General features: G+C 37.2%; 1 protein-coding gene across 1 annotated transcript in view; it reads left to right on the top strand.

Moving 5' to 3' along the window:
• The window catches only part of LOC139737247 (dystrophin-like), a 466,340-nt gene that overhangs the window by 29,482 nt on the left and 418,233 nt on the right, over window positions 1-18,625 (top strand). Inside the window, exon 2 of the mRNA XM_071647923.1 lies at window positions 4,451-4,545. Coding sequence (XP_071504024.1) covers window positions 4,458-4,545 — 88 coding nt within the window. The 5' untranslated portion in view covers window positions 4,451-4,457. The remainder of the gene's footprint in view (window positions 1-4,450; window positions 4,546-18,625) is intronic.

The raw sequence follows: 18,625 nt of genomic DNA, 5'->3' as shown, positions 1-18,625 counted from the left end.
GAATTACAACAAAGAAACTGAAACAAACAAACAAACAAATGAAATAATTGATGAATGAAAATTTGCTCTCAAATGCCAATTGCCTATCAAAAACAGCAACATAGTACAGTCTGAAAATTAATTCTGCGATAAACATAAATTAATTTTCAAAATGCTACAATGCTATAATGCTGTGATACTTAGCTTTGTTTGTTCTTCGAGAAGGTATTATGAGATATTATTATCTCTCCGATAATGTCATTGCCATGGTAGTGTCGCCTGTTGCAAACCTTTAACAGAAGTTAGGTGTGAACAGGTCCTAATGTCCTCCAGATGGCCTTTCCTGCTGATTTAAGTGTTTATCCCCATTAACCAGTTTACCCCTTACCAGCTGGGTGCCTGGATGCGATTCAAGTGACACCAACAAAAGTTTGATAGATTGAAGAAAAGAAGAGGGAGCAGTTATACCCGCAACATACAAGAGTGGAGGGATTGGTGGAGATGTAATAAAACTTGACAAATTTGTATCACATCCTAGAACTTGGTAGATTGAGGCTGCAGTGAACCATATGGAGAACTAACAAAAAATTGTGTGGTTTATCCTGTTTGTGAATATATGTTTTCTGTTAAAACTACGCTAGTGCAAACAAAGGGAAACACACTAGAAATGTATTGTAAATGAATGAAAAATGAGTGAAGAAAATGGAATTCCATCGAGATTTAAATCTTCGGGGGACCTCTAAACCAGAGTTTATTCCCACTGCGCTATGGAAAGCCGTTGTATGGTGTTTGTCCCAGAAATTTTTGATGCTTGTGTGGTCAGAAGCTTACATAAACCTGGCACAGAAATCAACTTGGGGATAAAGGTGAGGAATCATTAAAGTAATGCAGCTTAATGAATATTGATTTATTGTTTGCATCCATTATATTAAAAAAGCCGCATCATTTTGATGATTTATCAACTAGTTGATTTCTATCCTTTGGGAAAATTTGGGTTTCTGGGATGAACACTGTTAAGGCTTTCTAGAGCTCAGTCCGTAAGAGCACCGGTAATCCTAAGGTCTTGGATTTAAATCCCGATGGATTCCCATTTTCTTTGCTCATTTTTTATTCAGAACTATGTTATATGAGATAAATCTGGAGAACAAAAGAACGAAGAGCTTCGAAAGCTTTTGTTTAAAGGTTGTCAATGTAAAGTATTGCTTTTTCTTGCACTGAAATATGAAGAAATGATTTGAAGTGCTAAAGGAGGATAATTTTTTTTTTTCAGTGGTGAAATGTGAAATGAATCATAAATGGTTGTTCAACTCTCTTTCTATCTGACTGTAAACTAATCTTTGATTCATTTTTATGGCCATTGCATGGTCCATATTTCACTGACGTTTGTACAGCTCTCCATACACTCTGAACTGTTCTGAATGCGACCTTTGACATTAACTTCCATACTGCAGTGGCAGCCAATTAGCCTTTGAATCCAGAGACAGCCGCTTCCCCTGATCAATCTCTACACTTCTCTTGGGGTCGCAGGGGTTAGGGAAAGTGAATGAATGAGTGATAGATCTTATTCGTGCATAGTTTAGCAACGCAGTTATATGATTTCTCTCTGCCGTAATTACTTCTGCAGCTTCTTATATTTCTGTTCTCTTCATCTCTATGCCCTGTGGTTTTGGCACAGCATGTGGCCTTGTAAGGTAGTAAGATCATGTAGGAATATTTGTAAGTTTCAATATATTGTATATTTCATAGTATAAGTTTGTGCAATGACCACAAAATAGTTTTACTTTTTTATTTCCAAGGAAACGAGCAATTTAAGCATCCTTACTTTTCTTCAACAATCATGCAAAAAAATATGTTGCAATGTAAAGTATGGGAAAGTAAATTGCAAGCAGTGTCTATTTACACTATTTGACACACTGTGGTACCAATTTGAAATAATTGTTAGCATATAATAGTTACAAAAACTATTCAGTAAAACTTGCCGTGTTTTTAACGTATATGCACAGAAATATAGCAAATAAACTTTCTAGAGAAACTTACTGAAGTAACATTTCAACAAGATCAAACAGGAGCATAAAAAAAGACATAATGTCTGCTATTAATTTACAGATGAGAAAATTGCCTTTGCTAATTATGTTGTCAACATGTTGTAGCACTAACTGAAAATATCTTCATGGGTATGTAATGTAAATTCCGTGAAAAGTTTCTGATTTTTAGTTTCCATTGGAATCATAAATGATAGCATACAGTGTATGTCTATATATAACAAGATGTATTCATGCAGAGAACAATGGGTTCGTGATTTACAAGCTTTCCCAATCATAATCAACATTAATTTTTCATTCCACACAATTTAATTAACACACAAATAAACCTGATTCTGCAAACCCAGGTTTGACTTTTGGCCAAGCAATTTTCAGAGTTATTTGCAACCGGCCTTTCATTACCCTGTTGCGTTGTCATAGTAGCAAGATAATGGATGTGTCTCTCCCTATTTGTAAAGAGCCAAATTAGCATGCTGATGATAATCAGAAAGTCTAACGAGGGAACTCTCTCAAAGAAATGATGTCTAGTTGCTGAATGAATTGCACATTGCCACGCAGAGGCTGCGTCATAATAACTTAATGACATGGTGTCAAATGTCGGACCAGTGTGGAACATCTATTTTGTCATTGATGAAGATATTTAAAGAATAGGTGATGAAAGTACACTGTGAAGCTCAATCAGCAAACAAAGAAAGGTAAAGGTTAAAGGAATCGTATAGTTTTGGTTGAAACCTAATTTCAGGTTTCTAACATTTTAAGTGAGATAATGAGAATCCTCTTATGAAATATGAAAGAGCATGTAATTCCATGAGAAATTCAGTGTTTATTTGATGAAAATTGGTTTTGAAATGGCTGAGACATCCAAAACAGAGCAATTCTGATAAAGTGTGGGACCCACCTTTTAATACGATCGCTTTGATTTACTTTGTTCTTGGATGTTTCAGTCATTCAAAACCCGATTTTCATCAAATAAACTTTGAATTCCTCTTGAAATGGTATGCTCAGTACTATTTCATAAGCAGTTTCTTGGTATCTCACAAAAAGTTAAAAGCCCAATTTTCATCTCCACCAATACTGTACCATCCCTTTAATGATGATGATCGTGCTGCTGCTGCATCTACTAATGGCTAAAGGGACGCAGTCCTCACGAAATTAAAAAAAAATATGTTGTTGTTGGTACCTCAAATGAACTACTTTCATCAAAAACAAACTTTCAAATCACCAAATAAGCTCCTACATTTCGGTTAAAAAAGTGTGACTCTGCAAATGAGCAAGTCTTGGCGGAGAGTCATACGTCATCGATGCACAACTCTTTCCAGCGGTGTTCTGCTCGTCATGCGTACGCTCCCTAGTTATTTATAAATACATGTTTACTATTTATTTTTATATCAATTGTATATATAAATAAGCTTGAAATATTTTGTTTGAAATAATAAAACCACATATTGTCACATTTTATGAAAAAATCAGATATGATCATTTTGAACACTTAAATTGGTTTTCTGAGGCACGGCTGTCAACTTGAGAGTAGGGCATCAATGACGTTGCACCTTTTGGCAGGCTCTTACACGATCGCTTGCAGGAATTATTTTTTAAAAATCGCGTACGGAGACAATTTTTGATGTCCATGCGTATAAATTGGTGAAAGGTTATATTTCTTACTCTTCTTAATTATCAGTACAGTGAAAATCTCAGGACTGCTTCCCTTTAAGTCAGATATTTCTCTCAACCCTTACTGTGCTTTTAGGCCAACTGGCACAGATGTCAGAAAACTAATTCTCAAAGAACACAAATTATACATTTCCCAAAATTCCAAAGTGTCACCTTGGCCTTCCTATTGGATTAAGGCACATTGCTTCATTTGAGTTGGCTTGCTGACTTTCCAACTAGGATACTTGGATGAATTCCTGAAAGCTGATGAAAACAACAACAGCAACAAAAGTTTGCAAGTTATGCTGAGTTCCTGGGAGCTTAAAAGTTTAAAGTTTGTAATGGATGAAATGGTACATGATGGTAAAAAAGAAAATTAATAAGTATTGAAAAAGCAAAAGTTACCTACTCTTACACCTGTTCACCAACAGACATTGGACACATGTGCAGATCTGGGAGAGATGCAGTTGAGTAGGGGCACTGTTGCACAAGGAATAAGACTTTCAATATGAGGTCCCGAGTTCAAATCCTATCAAGTGCCTACCTCTTTCGTCAAGATGTTAAACCTATCATGTCCCAGGTGTACAAATGGGTTCCTAGCAATGCTAGGGTAATGATAATGGCAGGACCATCTGGTAGAGCAGTGACAACACTGAAGAAGCTACCTTGAATAAAGAAGAGCATATTGATATCATAAATCGACTTTGCCAATTATTGTAATCAAAGTACAGTAAAGCCAAATGTATGACCCATATATTTCTTCTACCTGTTCTTTTCAGGAACATTATGGCAAGCAGCCCCACGAGCCCCGGCCTAGTGGATGCCAATACCGACGAGGCTGAAGAGTTTGGCCGCATCATCAAGAGTCGCTCTGGTGAGTTAAAAAAAACAAAAAAAACAAAACAAAATCCATCTCCAACTTGTTGATTGCTTGGAGCCCTGTATTGCAGTTATTCTGAGCTTGCTAACTTGCAGCTTACTGTGTCTAAAAAATCTGTGGGTGATGTTGATCAATTTTGCATCAAACTTTGTCTATGTACTGGTTTTGTGAGAAGAGGTGCTGTGAGTGGATAGACCTGATGTTGAGTCATTCCGAATTTGATTGTGTGTTGCTTTGTCGATTGTTAGTCGCAAACTCGTAGATTCGGTGAGTCAGACACAGTAGTATCTCCATGCTGCATCAATTCATATCTTGTAAATGAATGTGTGTCTTATCATAAGTTGGTTGTGCAGAGATGCTTGTGATTTCATATTTGAAACAAGCATGCATTTTTGGATGTATGTATTTTGGGATGCACGCAGGTACAAGTGTAAAAGTGTACATGTATGAATCACGAGTATATGAATGAAAATTTTGTATGAATGTATAATTGTATGTTGCTATGTTTCCCATTATGTGATATTCAAAGTATGAACCTGTATGAGTTGAATTACATCCATCAGACATGGTGGGACGTACAACAGAAGATCACATCTCCTTTTGAGTCACAATCTTGGAACCAAAGCAATGTATGATGTCACAATAGACATGTAACCATGAACTTGTGATAAGCACCATCTCTTCTGTTTCTGCTACCATTCAAAACCTGATGGACACAGGCTTATATTACATTATCATTACTCTATCATTGTGTAAGGAAAAGGGATGTAGTGATATCCAAGGGCAGTATACAGCAGCATCAATTGCAGTTTCTGTGGTAACATTTCTTGGCACCAGCCAATCAGCTTCAAATCTTTTGTTTGATATCATGGCAATTGCAGTTGTTGTTGTTGTTGTTGTTTTAAAGAAAAGAAAAGAGAGTGAAATGGGGCCCTATAAAATAAATAATTTGCCCCAAACTGCAGTTGCTACAAACCCCTTTTTGAGGTGGGCCAATGGTACTCAGTAAGATGTACTGAAGACCTTTTGTGTGTATGTCCCCTTTGGATGAGCCTCTGTATGTAATTGCATAGACTGCACCTACATTGTATAGACATAGTTTCAAAAGAAAAAAAAATGATTTACTTGCATCAAGAAAGTATAGAAAAATATGCAAATAAACAAACAACAAACAAAATACTCCTTGTAAAAGATTTAAAGCTAAAGCAATAGATTATAAGGCAGCCAAACTTAACAGCAATCAGATCAAGAAGAAGAGGTAATTCTTAGAGTAGGTACCGGTACTTTGGTGATGAACTTGAAGGTTATGTGGTATGATGCAGACAGTTTGCTGCAATAAACTGAGTTACTCCTCTTTTACGATATTCACACTAAGGCCTGTAGGCAAGTTGAGAAGGATTGGCATTATTAAAAATGGTTTCTATGCATAGCTTTATGTGTCATCTCCACGGTTCATAATTACTCTTTCAAAAAAAAAAAAAGAGAGAGAAGAAGAAGAAATCTCTGCAGGCAGAAAAATGACTCTGCAAATGGCAATATCGAACGACGATGTTATAATCCCCCGCGGCATTCTGGCGCAGACTGTCATTCTACTCTTTAACTCAATGTGTGTTTTGAGTGCTGATAGATGCAGAAATCTCCATAGCAATGTACATACTGTGCAAAGTCCCTGGCATAGAAAGGATTAACATTGTCAATGATAATAAGACATCAGAGAGATGCCTTATTCAAGGGGAGGGGGAGAAATCCATTTCATGCCTTTGAGCTGGGCGTTTTGTCTTTGATGCTATTTCATTATTTCACATATCAGATATTGCTGAAGACTGTGTATTTGATTTTTTTTTTTGTCAATTCAGACTCCTATGTCAATTTTTTTTATTCTTTTGTCTGCTGAATCATGAGGTAGATTTTATTAAGATGGTATAGTCATAGCAATGTCAATGACCGTCTCTTATAGATTCCCATCTTGTTCAGTCAAAGACTTCTTAATTTCTTATGCCTACATCTTATGCATACAAAACTTAATTCTCCAAAGGATCACACTAACGGTATCTTTTGACAAATTCTTTTGCATTTTTTTTTTTGTGGTTCCTTCCAAGCTTTAAAGTGTAGATGATGATAAACTTAATGCCATGGATGTTGATTTTGCATTCTTTTACAGAGTTTCTGATAAAAAAGATGGTTTTTGAAAAGATTTGTGTAGGCAGCTCTGGTCTCCTCAGCAGATGGATTTAAGCTCCTCTTTTTGTTTTAGTCAATCTTTGAAGGTTTTTGATGTGCAGAAATACAAAATGAGAATCCCGGAATGTTTTTACAGGATTCATATCTTCAGTAGATAAAAAGACCTGTTAGACAAATGCAAATGCCAAATAGATAATGTGATAACTATACTTGTTAGTGAAATTAGCAAAAGTCCCATGCCAGGGTTATGATCTACATGGTTACTCTAAAAGTAGAAGAATTAGATTTAGTATCATGTCACAGGGATTACAAGTAAGAAATTTCCTGAATTATGAGATTTTTTTTATAGATGTCTTACATTGACAACAAAATTCACAAAAGAAGAATTACGCATACATCCGCACCCGTACATACTCACAGTACAATGTATGCTTACACACATGAACAGAGGGCACATGTGAACATATAAACATGATTATTCAAACACATCTAAAGCTTTCTTATGTCTACTTTCAACTAGACATCTATTAACAAAAACAAGCATGCACATATAGTATTATCCCAAACAGGCTATAATTCATGAACATGGAAGCATGATCTTGGACACATCTTCTAGACATGCTAAACAATACAACTATACCATCAACACAAAAGGGAAGACGGGTAGGCATTAGTTTGGTCTTACGGTCAGAGTAATACGAAATATAAGAATACGCTTCGGCAGTTTCCTCATTTACTAAAAGATATTTACTTAATACTTCTTATCTTAGTTATATTTTGTTTTGTATTTGCTTATTGCACAATATCATTGCCTACTGTATTTTTTTTTCTATATATGTAATATTCTAAAATTGTATTTATTGCATTTCTTATTTGAATTTTTGGAATTTAAGGTTGAAATTGTGTTTGCTTGAATGCAGTTCAAATAAATCAAAGTGAATTGATGCAAACCATGGGTAGAAAACATCGGAAGTTAAGATGCTGATTAGAGAAAGATGGAATTCGAGCAGGATCATCCTACCCGCCAGGGGTGTTCTAGATATTCTGGAATGAAGACACTGTATCTCTTTGGTTTTTTGTAGAGGAAATGAAGGATTGTCCTAAAAGCCCACTTTGACATTAAAAAAACCTGCATGACAAGGGAAAACTTTTCCCCCGTCTTACTAGAATAATGTAGTGGCCTGCAGAAAACAAAGCAAACAAACAAACAAACCAGAGATGTACACCCCCAGAAATACCAAATGCCCAGCCAAAGGCAATGTGTGAAATAACACACACAAAAAACCCCCAAAGGCACTACTCTTTCAGAAAGATTCATCATGTAAACACAGGAAGCTGAAAAAATAAGACAAAAGTGAAGATGCTAACTCGTCCCATTCCACTTCTAGTTCCCTCACTTCAGGTTTTACTTGAGCTGCATGGGAGCTGTAGAAATAAACTAAAATGAGAGAAAACATCCACAAAACAACATGCACATTGAGTGTTAGCTCTTGGGTTTTGAAAGTACAAGGCTGGCCTCTGTGTGAGTTAAGAGCTCATTTTTTTCTTTTTGTGTGTGTTTTTTAATATTACAAATACCTAGCTACTTTTTAAGGGTGCTAATGCTGATTACCAGTTGTGTTGTTTTTTCCTATTTGCCAATTGTATGAATATTTAACGTATAAGTATAATAATATGCTTGAATGGATATATGCATATTTCATATTTGATGTTTTTCTTTTTCTTAGATGTAATTTGTATTTTCAAGTTGGTAAATACATTCATGTCGTCACTTATTCTTCCATCTATCTATCTATCCATTATTGTTCATTTATTCATTCACTCTGCCACAACCAGTACGACAAGAGTAATTCAGAGTTTGTGGATTTTAGAGGGTTTATGGAGCAAAGACATAAGATGTGGCAGGTACACAAAAGTGTGAGTTGTGAGTCTATGAGAAAAATGGTTATCTCGTTGTCTAATAATGATAAAACAGCCAGAAAGTAGTTCTTGTTCACATACAGTTCAGAGATTTAAAGTGATTTTTTTTTTTTTTTTTGGGGGGGGGGGGAGGGGGGGGGGGGGTGGCATGTGAGAACAGTGGCAAGTAAAATTGTTTTTTTTCCCCCTCATCATTATGCAAAAATCAATTACTCTTGTCTGCTAGTAATGTGTAAACTAATACAGAAGAAAAGACTAATGGTGCAATTTTGGATGTTTAATCCATTGCCTTCCCCAAATTATTGTGCCTGATTAAAGTTTCTGGGAATTTAGCAGAAATATTGATTAAGAATGATTTGATGTCTGTGGGCAGAAATGAAGCATAATATGGATGGCAAAGGGCTTGATGGCAAGCAGTTTCAAAAGTTTCTCTCAATGTGGTCTTTTTTTTTTCATCCCCTTTATCGGGGTGAGCGGAGGTTGGTGGAATGAAAAGAGCTGATGGAAGAAGGAGGGGCTGTCACATGCGCACAATAGGTGATGAAAAACCACGGAGAAATCTGATCTCTTGACTCAGGCGATGAAGTGAAATTTAATCCCAAGGACCTGGAAACTACTGGATTTAAAATGCTGTTATGTTGGGTGGAAAGGCCGGGGCAGCCAAAAAGAAGAAAAAAGGAGGAAAAAAAGAACAACCCCAAAACGATATAAAACTGTTTGCTACTGTGATCATTGAACTTTACATTTTTTCTACAGGAGGGAAAAATGAATGTCCAGATGACAAACAGTCTTTCATGATGAAAAATACAGGAAAACGGGGAGGAGGATAAACATAATTTTGGCAGAGAAATTCCATCAAGGCAGTCCATGAAGTGGTGATGAAGATTAAATTTGATTTTGGGCAGATGTCATCCGGTATTAGAGGGGAGTGCTTTGGTAAGGCAAATAGGACGTTAGACTTACAAACAGGAGATCCTGATGAGTCAAATTCTGCCTCTCCTTGGATGAGATGTTATTGCCATGGGGTGCACATCACGAGACCGACACCCACGAGTCATACAGCCCACGGGTCATACAGCTCACAAGTCATAAAGCCCATGAGTTATACAGCTCACGAGTCTTACAGCCCATTAGTTCGACACTAAGCTAAAAAGGCCCACGAGACCGACACATCAAGCCCCGTGTTATCTGTCGAACTTGTGGGCTGTTTTCACCTAGTGTCGAACTCATGGGCTTTATTTGCCTAGTGTCGAACTCGTGGGCTGTATGACTCGTGGGTATCAGTCTAGTGGGATGACCCCATTGCCATGATGTCTCTCAGTATAAAAATTGGTATTTGGCAGTGGGTGGGGAAATGATAGTGAAAAGACATCTATAGAAGAGAGATGGCAGTAGTGAAGAGCTTAGCCTGGGCTAGCCTTTTGTCAAGGCCCTTTCGCTGTAACGGGTGAGCGAGACAGTGCGAGGCTACCCTTCTCAGCTGGGTTTTCTTTACCATACAGCGAGAGGGCCTTGACAAAAGGCTAAGCCTGGGCAGATATGGGCACCGTTTCATAAAAGTTGTCAGCCGTGACAAGCTGTCAGTCTCTGACAATTTCAGTAAAATCCTTGGTTTTAATTGGGCGAGAAGCTCTGGTCTTTGACTGTTACTATGGTGATTGTCAGAGACTAACAACTTGTTAGTGGATGGCAACTTTCATGAAACAGAGTTACGATCTTACTAGTGTTGGTTGTTGTTGTCATTGTTAGGCATAATTAACCCGTTGAGGACGGTTTTATTTTGCTACAGCACACATTTCCCATAGATGCTTGCCCGAATATACTCAGGACTCGTCCTCAATGGGTTAACAAGAATGATGTGAAAATTTTCTTTGAAAGGGTAAGATGGGATACAAACTCGTGGGCAGGAGTATCTGTAGGATATGGCAGCTTATTACCATTTATTCACGATTGGTCCCCTTTTTAACCCATTGAAGACTATTCCCATGTAAACTCAGGCTGGAGTAAATGGGAAATGGGTGTTATAGGAAATCAGTCCAACTTCGACGGGTCAGTAATAACAGAAAACATTAAACTACATTCACATTTGTAGTGAAATACCATCGTACATTGTACTCTGCATGGTAATTCGTAATGTGAATGCAAATGGACTGCGAAATACCGCGTGAACAAGTGGTAACTCAAACTTTGCACAAAATACGATTTTGAGTGTGATACGTGTCATGAAATACCAATGCTCATACAGCGGTGTTTTTCTCACATGACCAAACACACTTCCTGTCTTCTTCCCATAGGAGATATGTGCATGCTCTGTTACATGCTTACCTCAGAAAGCTATACTTTTTGGCCAGAAATACCATGGTATTTCATGAATGAGCACAGTACCGAATAAATTACTGCTGTTATAAATCTAGCTGTGACTGCGATATTTCACTAATTATGAGAATGGCGCCAACATATACATTTAATTATGGTAATTAATTCTTTAACCCGTTAAGGACGAGTCCATAATATACTCAGGCAGGTATCTATGGGAAATGCGTATTGTAACAAAATCAGTCTGTCCTCAATGGGTTAATATGTGAATGCACTAGAGTAGGAATCAGACAGAAAAAGTCCCCCTCCCCCCTTTTGCCTTTCCTCAAATTTGCTGAAGTAGGTTTTCGCTTAAAAGGGTTTTTGTCTCTCCTGTAGAGGGTGTAGCTACCGTGACTGAAGGATTTGATCTTGTATTCTAGACACAAATTAGTCATAGAGACACATGAGTTTTGAGCAGGCAGCAGCATGGACATCCACAAACCTTGTTTGTCTCTGAACAAAAGGTATACCACCTTTTCTTCTGCATTTTGTTCTTTTCAGTGGACTAATATAATTATTTCCTACTTGAACTATAACATTGTCAAAAGCAATATTAGAAACTGATTTTTTTTTTTGTTGAAAACATGTATGATACTAAATGCCAGAAATGATGTATGATTTCAAAATTTAAGATATTTGCTTTGAGAAAAATTGAGGAAATTTGCCCATGTGAATACAATTTTAAATTCCTTATTATCAACTTGAATTCAGTTGTTTTGTTTGTAGAGGGAAAATACAGTTGAGGAATGCAAGTTTTGTTAGGTGGTTTTGATGAAATGAAAGGTAATGTCAAACACTGGGGAGAGTCCATAGATTTGATTATTTTGGCTGAATGCTGAAATGTAATAGGGTCCCAACTGGATGAAGAATAAATCAATGTCAGTGATCTATAGGCAATGTGAAAGTGAGAAGAACTCGAGAGATACTTATGCATTGGAAACAGGTTGATCTGAGTGATTACACTGTCGGGACTGCGTAGGATGATTGGAAAGCAGAAAATGCAGCATTTATATGCAGGCAACCTTTACAAGACCCATTGATGTCCGTGTTAGAAATCCTTCACAGTTTGTGACGACTGCCATCAGAAGTACGACACTGCGCTCCCATATGATAGCTACTGAAGTGATGCTCTCAAGTTCGTTTAAATGCCTGCACTTTTCAGCGAATACATCAATCTTCAATGACCCATTCTGTTAAATGCACCATCCCTTGTAATCACTAATGGACATGCATTTTCCAGAAGGCTGTACAGGGGTCAATGCATGCTGGAAATGTTCATTTGAAAAATAAAGAATACATGAATACATTGTCGAATTTGTCAGATGTTATAAAGGTAAACATCCATGCTGTTTGTAACAAAGAATTGCAATTGATTTATGTTTTTCTCATAAACATAAAAATGATATAATTATCCTGTGTTCATCAAACAATCTGTACCCATCATAAAACACACACACACACACATAAAATAAAAACAGCTATGAACAAGATACTTTTTCCTTGTGTTATATCTCAATTGATCACTTCATCCCCATGATGAATCCGTTGCATTATTTTCCCAAACAATTGAGTGGTTTTATCTTATTGATCTTAAAATTTGTCACCAAAATGTAAGTGTAGATGCTGTGTACTGTATATGCTATAATTTTCGCGTACATAAATTTTCGCGAATTGCCGATGTCACACATTTTCGCGAGTGGTTAAATTCGCGATTGGGGGACCAGAGAAAATATGAAGTGGCAAAGAAAGTGTGAATTTTCAACTTACTAGCATATAAGAATGATACTAGTTATACATTGCATGAAAAAGACTTGCCAAACTCTGCGAACTAGTAAGTTAGAATTCAACATTTTTGAAGTGGTTAAGTCCATCGCACTAGATTTCTGACGAGTGGTCCCCTTGCGATAATGGATTGGCTCTCTACAGTATTCGTAAGTAGAGGTGGACGTGCGTAAACAAGCTTAGCCAGTATGGTCTGTTCGGTAAGCCGTGACATGGTATTCTAGTACTGAAATGTTCGTATCAAGGGATTCATTTTGGAAGGTAATATTTTCGCGTGTTGTTAATTTCGCGAATAGCTCCCGACTCGCGAAATTCGCGAAAATAAAACCCCCGCGAAATATATAGCGTATACAGTATATTTCATACAGGTGTCCATGGACAACTAGACATGATGTTAGGACTTTACATAATATCTACCCTCTATATGCAAGTTCTCTTGAACACAATTCTTCTCCAGTCTACATGTATATTACCATAGGAGGGGAAAAAGAACTGAAGAATACTGTGATGAGAGCCATTGTAGGAAAGAAAACACTTCCCATGGCAGTCCAGTCTTATATGACCGTCTAACAAGACGCCCTCCTACTCCGCCCCCTGTATAGTAAAGGCATGTCACACTACAATAGAGAGATAGCTCTTACCGAGTTAAAAAAAGCGGCATCTTTATTCCGTGCTTTGGAGAGCTGCAGCGTAAAAGGGAATATTGATTTGTTGTTGTGGCATGAATGGGTAATTTTAGAGACACTTGCTTTGTTGGGAATATTGATTCCCGTCCCTTGGAATGTGATGTTCACCATTCACATTGTAAATGCCTGTGGCTCTTGCTGTTTTGTGTGTGTGTGTGCTCATAAATGCATGTGTTTAAGTGTGTGTGTTTTTGCGTGTGTTTGTAAGTGTGTGTGTTGGATGTGCTCCTTGGATGTCAGACCCACAGAGACTCCAACTCTCCCGTTTTCGACGGGAGATCTCCCGCCGAAAACCCATTTTTTGCAAAATCTCCCGTTCTCCCGCTTTAGATTTAATTTCTCCCGCCCTGGCTCTTTGTCTCCCGTTGGAAAGGATTTCTTACTTATTTCTATCGTATGTTGAAAAAAATAAGCCTTAGATAGCACCAGAGAGCATCTAGAACCCTAGGACCTTTGCGCACTGCACACATCAAGTTTGCTAGGGGTTTCAGGCGGGAGAATCTCCAGATCAGAAGGTGCTTTGGGTTGGAGTCTCTGGACCCATGTGAGCTTTTGTTAAGTATGTATCCATCATTTCACTTTACCGTCAAAGGGGGGGGGGGGGGGGGGGGGGCTTACTTATGAGATACAAAATGTTACTGACATAAGGTTGCGGGTTCATTTATACCCTAAATTTTGAAACACTTTCATAATGACAGAAACTATATGATGCATTTTTCTCCAAAGTTCACCGCTGAAAGTTTAAAAGCCTTCCTACAAAATACAAAACAATAATATTCCATGAACCACATAGTGTATACACAGTGTCGTTATACAAGGGACCTCCTATCTCATTGAAATTTCTCTGTTTTGTTAGAGGCTTTAGAGAACTTTTGCTACATGTCACTACAGTGTGAGACACTCGATACATACTGCAAACCCTGTAAAATTCTGTGTGAACAGCCCTCTCCCAATAAAGTGCTCGTAACTGCTGGTTGTAGTGGTGACAACAACTTAAACAATTAAAACATAAACAAACAAACAAATTATGATGGTTATAGAGAAAAATATTTACCTTGCATAAAAAGCATCAGTATGATTATGATATCTTCGTGTATTGTGTTTTCAAAATTCATGCAATATTGTGAAATATTGCAATTAAACTTCTTGCTGTTGTGATGTCCTTCAATTCAAAAGCAATAGAACCTCTAAGAACTTTCAGGTAGAAAATATAAAACTCTACTGAAATTAAGCCTCTTCAAGCTTGACCTGTACAGCATTGTGACACAGCATTTTGTTTTCTATATGATGTCACAAGGAAGGAAGCAGATTTAGGAGAACTGAGAATCAACTTCGCGTGTTTTGGAAGGTTTCACCGCTGACGATTGTATTTTGCATGTTTGCAGTGTGAACGCACCCTAATTTGTCAAGTCCCTTTGTTGATATTCCAGTCTCTTGTTATGTACCCCCTCAGTGTAAACACAGACACTATTCAACACGGTAAATCACTTCAGGCACAAGCATTTCTACTTTTCCAAACAAACGTCAGCACCATCTTTTTAAAAGGCGCCCCCATAAAAGAGCCCGAATATGACCTTCCTTTAGAGGAATGTAACTGTCCCAACTCAATGAAGTGAAAAATTTCTAGCAAACCTTCTTCTACTGTATATTCTTGCCATGTTTTCTAGTAGCAGGTCCCAGTGAATAGAGCCACCTGTGTTGAAGGTCTGTTTAGACAGATAAGATTTGTACACATCTCTTCATGTCGAGAATGTCTCAGTCTACTGTTTATATCCTGGTATCCCGGTCTGGAAGTTTAAATAGCCAGTGGATTGTCGACTGTGAAACAACCTTACAGAGTTTAATAATAAAGCACCCATGCTTGTATCCCAGCTTCACTAGTTGCTAATGTAAATCGATTATACTGTACAGAATATCAACTAGGTCATCTGAAGTAAACTGAATAATCAAATATGGTGATCCTGAAAGAATTTAAGCATGGCAGTATTTCCACAGGATTGGATATCACTAGAACAGAATGGATTAGGATGGGTTAACAAATGAAATGTGAAATCTTTCCCTAAACAGTCAACCATACCATGTCAAGTGGACATCACAAATAGCTATCTTGCTCATGACAATAGTATACTGTTACATGTACACTGTAGCTCAAGGTACTTGAGTGTTGCAATGATGTATTGTTGTCATCAACCTGTATAGCAGAGAATAATCAGTATCATCAAACACACTACTGAAATATTAGTTTTTCCTTATTTTTTTTTTTGTATGTACACCAACTAAAAAGTATATGATAGGTTATGTCTTGATGGCTACAAGTTTAATGAGCGCTAACAGGGGTCATTTTGTTGTTGTAGTTTTTTTTTGCTGTCATTCTAAAGGAAAATCACTTTGTCAGATACCGGTATGTAAAATATGTGAGCATACATGTAGAATCACAAAAACAAGCAGCATACCAATTAGCGTATTATGTTACATTTTGACTTATCTTAAGAAAACTCACACTTTTTATCAATGAGCGAGTTCCCCTGCATGTAGCATAGAGGTTATTGTTTCACAAAAATCATATCAAAGTGAGGGTGACACATGTCACTTTGTGTTATGTTAATAATGGGCCTCGTTATGTGATGTCAAAGGGTCCCATTCACTGGATGCTGATCTCGTAGATCCGGATGGGATTCTACCGGTGTACACGAGGATGTGACCGTCTGCGCTGATTGGACGACTCGCACGATTCGTGACAAGCATGGATTTCCTCGCAGGCTCACGACAAATACGGCACTTATGAGTCCAAGAATGTTTGCGACTGATGCTCAGGGCATTTGAATGCATCAGTCATGAAGGATGACAGTTTGTAGTCGGCGTCTTTTGTTCTGCCTCATTAAAAGTTTTCCCCCTCCTAATCAATCATAGGATTTCTCACACCTGTTTTATTTTGTGTAAAGGGATTAGCACTTGCATGATATGTGACCGTGCACCTCAAAACAACATAAAGTCGCACACACTAATTTTTACGTGAAATGGGTCAACCTAGCCGAACTTGACTTTTTCATATTTTCTGAAACAGCGGGTCTTCTTTTACATTATGCTAAAATTTGGTATCATAAAACGGGCAGGAAAGTGTGTTTTTTTAGCAGTTTATCTCGAACATTTTTTTTTGTAGAATAGTGTGATTAGGTGTGTCTTTAGAATCCCTTTTTCATTTCTGAAAAACCTTGTCCACACTTTTCACTTTCAACTCTAATAACTTTTGAAAGGATAGTGCTACTGCTTTGAAAGTTGGCATTCATTATGGACAGAATGTGTTAATAAGGCATGCTTAATTTCAGTGTAATCTGATAATCCCTTCATTGTTGTTACTCTGGTGGTTTACTTCCTGTTTTTTGTCCCATTCATCGCACAGCCAGCACGGTTTGGTAAAGAAAAGCGCTTGAATAGACACTGTACTTCAGAGCCTCTTTTCTCAGTTCACACTTTTCCTGAGTTTGTGCTTTCTTTCTAATATTTAGATAGGTTAGGAGAGTCCATTTGATTTGAGTTATACATCATTTTAAAGCTTAAAGTCTGCTCTTTCAGAATATGGTATTAATTAGAAATTCATGTCTGGCGACTTTTTGTTTGTTTTGAGGTGCAGGGTCACATATGTCCTCTTCTTGGTGACATTCAAGTTGTTGTTTTTTTATATTGCATATATTTCCTTGTTATGTAGACCTTATTTGCATTTGTGTGATTTTAAAAGGGAGAAAATGTCAGAATGTTGGGAAAATCAGAATTTTTACATAACATAGCTGGCAAATTTGTAATTGCTGTCACTGATTGTGAATGAATGTTACTTTGTCACATAAATCTCAGTCAAATAATTCTCATAGATGGTTTTATTATAAACTGATGAGCACCTAAACATGTGTATGTCTTTCAAGAGAAAAAGATATATGCACATACAGACGGACAGACCGATAATTTGACAGTAGGTGAAAGGAGACATTTAAAAAAAATGGCCGCAAGGTATAAAAAAGCAGTCAAACACAGTGGCTTACATGATCAAACATATAACTGTAAACACAGAAATGTTTGCGGAACATTAATTTTTGCATATTTCATGCTACTTTTGACTAGCGGGAATTCTGAAACCTGCAAAAATATCTTTAGCATTTTCTCTACACATTTTGAACGAGTTAACAATTGTGCAGAATGAATTCAAGAACCCGCAAATATGTTTTTGAGCCACTGAGTGCAAAAATTAATTGCGCACAAATATTGACATTTACAGTACCCTAGAAGTCATTGATTAGCAGGGTAAGTGGAAATATACCTTTAGATCCATACTGATGCACATTAAATTTTCCCTTATAATGTATTTCAAATGTGTCACTAATTTTGAACAGCAAAACAGACAAATGGCAATGAGGTATCTCCATTGTATGTCATGAAATATTCATAAGTACTTTTCCCAGGGTCTACCAGAACCATTTCACCCTAAAGTGCACCATATATAGCAACTCTCCCATTAGTTTGGGTACCTGGATCTATTGTACACTCCTTCTTTATTCTTTGCCCCGACTTTCAGGCAGGGAAAGATAACTCTTATGAGGAGGAAAAAGAAGTTTTTAGAGGAATAAAATTTTGATGAGGAAATTGAGGGAGACATATTGATGATGGAACAAGAGCAGAAACAAAGTTGTTTTTTTCAGTGTTTGTCTGTAAGAGACAAACAAAAAAGATCCTGCATGAAGTATTTAAATGCTTCCTGGTTGCAGAAAGTTTCTTCCATAACAGACAGACTTGTGGCTTTTTATGACTACATTTGTATTTGGAGGAGAAGTAAACCCACCATAAATTCTACTTTTTGTTGGGGAGAACTGAAATGTAAAGCAAACATGGCTGGAGGCATGACGCTTCTCTGGGGAAGAAGCCATCCCTTTCCCGATAATATAAAAATCATCTTGTATCCGATGTCGGCATCAAAACTCGGCCAAATTGGTGCTCACTTGACATTTTTGACTGTTGTATATACCTGCAGGGTTTTTAACTCTCATATGTCTCGTCAGAGCAAGCATTCAACAGGTCTCTCTTTCTTTCTTGCTTTTTTTTAATTTTTTATATTTTTTTAGGGGGGGGGGGATACTTTTGGTGACTTATGGATCTTGGCC

This window comes from Diadema antillarum, unplaced genomic scaffold, assembly GCF_040938485.1.
Source record: "Diadema antillarum isolate AM-2024a unplaced genomic scaffold, OU_Dant_1.0 seq00000687_RagTag, whole genome shotgun sequence".
NCBI lineage: Eukaryota > Metazoa > Echinodermata > Echinoidea > Diadematoida > Diadematidae > Diadema > Diadema antillarum.
Note: the sequence above shows the minus strand (reverse complement) of the source record. Positions and strands in the feature narration are given on the sequence as shown.